The sequence below is a fragment of the Phaethon aethereus genome (genome assembly GCF_964289735.1).
Source record: "Phaethon aethereus genome assembly, chromosome: 25".
Lineage (NCBI taxonomy): Eukaryota > Metazoa > Chordata > Aves > Phaethontiformes > Phaethontidae > Phaethon > Phaethon aethereus.
Genome location: NC_138601.1, coordinates 1,960,044 through 1,967,050, shown reverse-complemented (window position 1 = coordinate 1,967,050; position 7,007 = coordinate 1,960,044). Strand labels below are relative to the sequence as shown.

Genomic DNA, 7,007 nt, shown 5'->3' with positions numbered 1-7,007 from the left:
CACAGGGATTTTGCCTTTCCCCAAGTGCTGGGGGTGCAGCAGGCTGCTCCCACCCTTGACACAAGATGCAGTGCAAGCCCTGAGCCTCCGGACTGGTGAAAGCACTGTGCCTGTTCCCACCAGTGCTGTAATGGTCATGCCAGGGCTGTTCCTGCATCAACATCCTCCACCCAGACCTTGGGAAACTCCAGGATATTCGTTGTTTTGTTTAAGACTTCAGCTCTCAGCTTTCTGCAGTCCTCAGGTTTGCAAGTGTTATTCAAAGGCAAAAGGAATGGCACCCACAACAGATTGCAGGGACACGGATGTCCCCAAGACAGATGCCATAAAGCCACCAACATTCAGGTGCCAGGCCTCAGAGAACGCTCAATTAGATGCCTACAGAGGTGGGAGGGCGATGGTTATAGTCTGCCAGGGTGACTCTACCTTTTGCTCACCTTTGGGTTTTGCAACAAAACAGACTTGACAGTTGTTTTTGAACTGAATGCAAGGGAGTCTGAGCACTGTAACATGCATTGGGCTCCTCAGCACCGTTGGGAGAAGCTTGAGGATCCTCCCAGACCAGCACTGCAAGAAAGCTTGGTGGGTAGGTGCTGAGCTGTGCCATATGAGGGCCTCTGACATCTGCAGCCAAAACAGAAAGGCTACTCAATTTAGACACAGTATTAGGCAGTCCTGGAGAGTCTCTTTGTTGGACTGATGCCCGTCAGTTCCTTCTAAATTTCAATTTATGTGGTATTTCAGCAACTCAGCGTCTGAGATCACAGGGCCATGAGGTGACAGGATCTCTAAGGTTTACCCCATACCTTGCTGACTGGGGTAGAATGATAATAAAGTAGCTGGCTGGATCAGTCCCAGATATACCACCTTGCACAGCACTTCCACCTCCATCAGCCCATTCTACCTTCAGTGGCTGCAAGGTTAAACATAAAGTGTCATTGATTACATTTCTTAAAACTCCACAGCGACAATGGACAGGCATGAAAAAGGGAAGGGACTATTTAGGTATAAAATACCCACCCAGTTTTTCTTTTCCTCATTTGTTCTCCTCATCTAAGAGATTCGGACAGCTGTCCTGTGAAGACACCCTGCCCCACAGATCACAACACAGTGCTCTCAGTAACTAACCTTTATTTGTGCAGAGCTACTGCTCTGGGTGGCTCCCAGGCACAGAGAAGTGTACAGCAACACTCTAGAAGTATCGGGTTTATCTGTCTTGTGCAACATCAGATGCCAAAAGTCAAGCTTTGAGCCTCTTTTGCACTCTGTTTCTGCAGGACCCTAGTGCTCCTTCAGTTGACCTGGTAACATTTCATCAGCTCCATCACTATCCTTTCCTCGGCTTCCTTTTGCAAGCTGGTGTCTGTGACGTGGGCTTCCCTCTCTGCTTCGCAGTCGGCTGGGCCACTGGGATGGCCAGTGGTCCAATAATCCCTGCTCAGGCTCTGCAGCTTCTTAAACAAATCCCTGCTGCTCTCCTTCTCTGACTCACTCAGAAGATCCACATTTAACCCGAAGCGCTTGGTGCCTGAAAGGCTCTGTAAGATCTGAAGGACGGCATCTCTGTCTTCATGACAGACATTCTCTGCCAGCACCGTAAGGAATTCACCCAGGAGGCCAAAGCCCAAGTCAGCCTGAAAGATTCTGCCCAAGGCCTTCCCTCCGAGTTCAAGCAAAAACTGGTATTTTTCTTTTCTGCTTTTTAAACATCGGCGCCAATCTCTGTAAAATTCAGCAGAGGTTCCGGGCAGTTGATCCAGTTCCTGAAGGAAAAAACAGTTACCCAGTTCCTTTTGTTTTGTTCCTACTGGAAGACTTTTATCCGCTCTCCCCGATCAACCCGTGGATGGCTGAGATGTTTTTTATATGAATATAAATACAGGCTTTGGTAGCAAAAAGGGCTGCATAAAGCTTGTGAGGTGGGAAAACATAAAGACAAAGAAATACCAGGTCCCACAAGCCCTACAGAAACTAGAGGAGTTCAGGGGAAAATAATGGAAGAATGGATGAGAGATGAAACCCAGCTGAACACAGACCAGTAGTGGAGTAACCCCAGCCCTAACCAGAACCAGACATGCTGCCCAGTCTGGATCTACCACCTCTGCTCAGGAAAGGGTCTCCTGGAGATCGGGGTAGTGCAGTGAAAACCTCTGCTCCAGAGGAGTACTGTGAGGCAAATCAGAGGAGTGAGGAGATAAAAGATATGAGATGTAAAACCCAGAAAATATTCAGATGGTCCTAACACACCATCTTGTAACATACCGCATTCATATGGGTCTGTGGCAGAAAGCTTGCACTAGAAGAGAGCCAAGCTCAATGTGGCATCTCCAGATAAAAGGAAATCCTGTTTTATACAATGTGTAATTGAACTGCTGAACTCATCACCGCTGACTTAACTGACGCACAGGCTGAAGGAGGATTAAAATGTTTAGGCTTTTATACAGACAGCGAGAACAAGGCACAGCAACATCAGGCTGTGTCTAAACACAAAATGGAGAAGCCCTGGAGATCAGAGCCCAAGTGCTAACAGGATTAGGAACAGAATTTGCTCTGGGGAGATCATTGCTCAGTCCAGGAAAACACAAAGCTGCCTAGAAGAGTTGCAAAAAGATCTCATAATAAATAGGTAAATGAAATTCAATATCAAAAAAATCCATGAGAAAAACATCCATGGGAAACATGCCCAGCTACAGGTCCAGTGACCAGGAGTCTCTAGCATGGGCAGAATCCACTGGAGGGGGCAGGACAGATGTCACTCAAATCACAAATGACCTGGATAGAAAATGTTTAGTCACCGTTTCCCACAACTGAAGAACCAAGTAGCATCCAGTGAACTCATCAGGCAGCAGGTTTTAAAACTACATAGCACTTTCTCATATCATGCATAATTAAACCACGGGGTGGAAAATTGGCTACGTTCACAGAAGATCTGCGGTCTGTGGCTATTAAACGTGATGATCCAGATGCACAGCCCTGGCGCTCGGTCTCTAAACTGCAGCCAGCTGGAAGAGTGCGGTCAAGGGAGGGCACTCTTCCCCAAGAATCTGTTACTGGCCACCATCAGAGGCGGGGTATTGGGAGCTCTGGTCTGACGCTGTGCAGCTGCTCTTAGATTCCCACAGGGCTGACGCAGAGTCTTGTTGAAGCAGCCGGTGCAAGCTCTTATCAGATGCAAAGGGGGGGCCAAGACTGAACCTGTGGTTATCTAAACACCAATGTTCCTGGGGACTTTGAGGGCTTGCTCACATGCGGAGATATTTCTGAACAACTCTTGCATTTTAAAATAATACCCAAATTATTCTGGTGTAATTTTTAGATGTGGACAAAGTCCCAGAAAGCATGTTCCTCACCCGGGGTATTTCCACGTCGCTGGCTTGCGGGGCCTTGGCATGGGCTGCACAGGGATTCCACAGCACGTTCCTCCTCTTACCCATCTTGTCCTTTTTCTCTAGGGGCTTCAGGTGTGATGCCAGCACAATGTTCCTGCAGGCAACAAGAAGGGGATGGGATACTTATAGCAAGATCAAATACTTTGAGGCTTCAGGCTCCTCCTCCAAGGCGATTTCTGAGTTTGGGCTGTACGTATCATCCAGAGATACCTGGACAGGCTGGAGGAGTGGGCCCATGTGAACCTCATGAAATTCAACAAGGCCAAGTGTAAGGTCCTGCACCGGGTTGGGGCAATCCCCAATATCAGTACAGACTCAGGGATGAAGAGATTGAGAGCAGCCCTGATGAGGACTTGGGGGTACTGGTGGTTGAAAAATTGGCCATGAGCTGGCAATATGCACTCACAGCCCAGAAGGTCAACTGTATCCTGGGCTGCATCCAAACAGCATGGCCAGCAGGGCAATGGAGGGGATTCTGCCCCTCTGCTCTGCTCTGGTGAGACCCCCCTGCAGTGCTGCATCCAGCTCTGCAGCCCTCAGCACAGGAGAGACATGGACCTGTTGGAGTGGGGCCAGAGGAGGCCACAGCAATGCTCTGAGGGCTGGAACAGCTCTGCTGGGAAGACAGGCTGGGAGGGTTGGGGTTGTTCAGCCTGGAGGAGAGAAGGCTCCGGGGAGACCTTACTGCAGCCTTCCAGGACTTAAAGGGGCTGATAAGAAAGTCGGAGAAAGACTTTTTACCAGGGCTTGTAGTGACAGGGCAAGGGACAACGGTTTTAAACTGTCAGAGGGCAGGTTTAGACTGGACATTAGGAAGAAATATTTTTATGATGAGGGTGGTGAGACACTGGACCAGGTTGCCCAGAGAAGTTGTGGATGCCCCATCCCTGGAAGTGTCCAAGGTCAGGTTGGATGGGGCTTTGAGCAACCTGGTCTAGTGGCAGATGTCCCTGCCTGTGGCAGGAGGTTGGACTGGATGATCTTTCAAGGTCCCTTCTAACCTAAATCATTCTGCAATTCTATCAAACAAAATCGAGATTCAAATGAGGTCATGAAGCATCAGAGATGGGTCAGAGGAAAACAGAAGACATTGCATGGGGCACTTGACAGGCACATCCTCCTCACACACTCAGGGTTAATCCAATCGTCAGGACACGAGGCAGGAATTTCCCTGTAGGCTGCAGCACCATGGTTCCTCCCCAGCACAAGGAATGGCTTGCTCCCCAGGAGCTGGGCATTCCCACCCAACAGTTCCTCCAGAGCCCAAGGAACTGGCAGGATGTTGTTTCCTCCTGCCTTTTTCTTACAGTACACTGAAGTTTCTGTGGCTTTTGGACTTCCAGAGGAAAGAGTCTAAATTCTTACAGCACCTAAGGACTGTTTCGTAGCTTGCAGTGTGCTGGGTAGGTACGTTGTTGTGGATTCATTTGAATTCAGCATCTTATTACACAGACATCTGCGACTGGTTACAGCAGCCCAGACTCAGTGGCTCACATGATTCCTCTCATCCCGTGGGATGAATCCCTGTAGTTAGTTCTCCCAATAATGGGCAGGAGATCTCTGAAGGGGTCCAGCCCCTGCTCCTATGCTAGCATGGGCTACATGAGTGAAGATGATGCATCCACAGAGAGAAGCTGCTCCACTACCTCCCTCAGATTCCTTCTACCGTTACCAATACACTGATAAAACAGCTTGGAATCACTTGGGAATCCTTTTATAGGGACTGGCAAGAAGACTGGGAGAGAAAATACCATTTTAAAGTCTTTTCCTGCCTTTCAGGGATCAGACGGCATGACCAAATGCAGGAAGAGATGAAGCCGTGAATGGGATTTGATCTAGTTCCGTATAAGTCTACCAAGGGGTGGACAAATTCCTGGATCCACCTACAGATCCATCTGTTGAAGTCAAGGGATAGGGACCTCCCCAGATGGATCTATAGGTGGATCCAGGACTTTGGTGGGCATTGGGAGTGCCCTGTGCTGCCTCTGCAGAGCATCCCTGCCATCCCTGGGCCACAAAACTGCTCCCAAACCACCTTGGACAAAGCAGCGACGGGTTTGGGAGCATGAACATGCTGGGTGGGGTGCACGAGGACACCCATCACCCTCTTCTTCTGCACCACCACCATGGCATGGGGTGTGTGGGGAGGAAAGGGAGGGCAGGGCAGGCTGATGGGACTTGGAGGGTGGGTGTTGCGCCCGGGAACATGGTGAGAGGACAGTGTGCTGGAAGGAGGGGACAGTGAGCCATCCCATCGCTGATCTACAGCTTGGGCACCATGGGGACCTGCTTTGGAGCTGGCTGTTCCCAGCTGGAACATCTGAGATCTTACTCGCCACACATCAACCTTTTTTGAGGAGCAAATCTTAAACAAGTTTCTGAGTTCCTGTCCCACCGGGGCTCTGTGCCACGGGGCTGTGGCCTTTCGGGAATCCCAAATCCCAAAGCCAGGTTTGCTTGTCAAGACACGCTCATGGTCACCTGGAGCAGAACGCACAGATAAAGGGCTCAATCCCCTCTCAGAGCAAGGCTTGAGCTCAAAACCCACTGAGTGACCTTGTCTCTTAAGAGGTGCCAAAATTGGAGATCCAAAACCCGCCCGTGAGGCCGGGTTGGCCCCGTGGCAGGAGCGCCCAGCACCGAGCAAAGCTTTGGTGTTGACGAAGCCCTTTGGAGTAGGGAAGCACCCGAATCCGCCCCCTGCCCCAGGCATCCCCCGACAGACCTGAACTCCTCGTAGGAGGGGACGCGCTGGCGCACGGCCCGCAGCTTGGCCTCGTTCTCCCTCTCCCACCTCTCATCAGCCGCCACCGCCGCCCGCAGCTCCTGCTCCAGCACCCTGGGGTCGAGGGCTCCGTCCGCCTCCATCCTGGCCCTGCCACCGACCGGGAGCTGGCAGGGACCCGAGGCCTGTGGGCACGGGGGGGTGACATGGGGGACAGGGCCACCCCTGGGTGCATGGGGATCCCGCTCCTATCATGACAGCCCTGCCAGGGTTGACCTCAGAGACCCCACTCCTGTCACAGCAGTCCTGCAAGGACTGGCCCCGGGGGATCCCACAACAACCCCGCTCTTATCATGATAGTCCTGCCACAGCTGGTCTCAGGGATCCCACCCTTACCGTGACAGCCCTGCCAGACCGCACAGCCCACCAGCCCCGAGGACCCTCATTCCAGTCACGACAGTCCTGCCAGGCCGCGCACATAGATGGCAACTGGGAACCCCGCTCCTATCGCGACAGCCCTGACAGACCACGCGCACCGCCAGCCTCTGGGGACTCTCACTCTGTCGCGACCACCCCGCCGGACCACACCACACCGCCGGCCCCTGGGGACCCTCACTCTGTCGCGACAGCCTCACCGCCCCCAGCCTCGCTCCCCCCACCGCCGCGCGCGGGCGCCCCTCCCGTCGCCATAGCGACAGGCAGCGCGGCGCGAGGCCCTGGCGAGGCGGCCCCGGCGAGGCTGCCCCGGCCGCGCCTGCCTGAACAGCTCCCCCACATCCCCCGGCCCGAGCGGCCCGGCCCGGCCCGCGGCCACCGGGACCGCGCCGAGAGCGTCCCCGGCCTCGGCCACCCCGCCCGACCCTTCTCCCACGGGGTCGGCGCCCGGAGCGGGC

General features: G+C 53.0%; 2 protein-coding genes across 2 annotated transcripts in view; one reads left to right on the top strand and one right to left on the bottom strand.

The window, feature by feature from the left end:
* The window catches only part of C1QL1 (complement C1q like 1), a gene marked incomplete at its 3' end in the record, with an annotated part of 1,222 nt that extends 1,091 nt beyond the window's left edge, over positions 1-131 (top strand). The window contains exon 2 of the mRNA XM_082010522.1: positions 124-131. Within this exon, the coding sequence (XP_081866648.1) occupies positions 124-131 (8 nt within the window). The remainder of the gene's footprint in view (positions 1-123) is intronic.
* Positions 132-1,292: 1,161 nt separating this feature from the next.
* On the bottom strand, positions 1,293-6,257 carry DNAAF19 (dynein axonemal assembly factor 19; the record flags this gene model as incomplete). The annotated part of the gene is made up of 3 exons (XM_082010521.1): positions 1,293-1,763; positions 3,351-3,483; positions 6,115-6,257. The coding sequence occupies 3 exons, from the start codon at positions 6,255-6,257 to the stop codon at positions 1,293-1,295; spliced, it is 747 nt and encodes a 248-aa protein (XP_081866647.1).
* Positions 6,258-7,007: the final 750 nt, after the last annotated feature.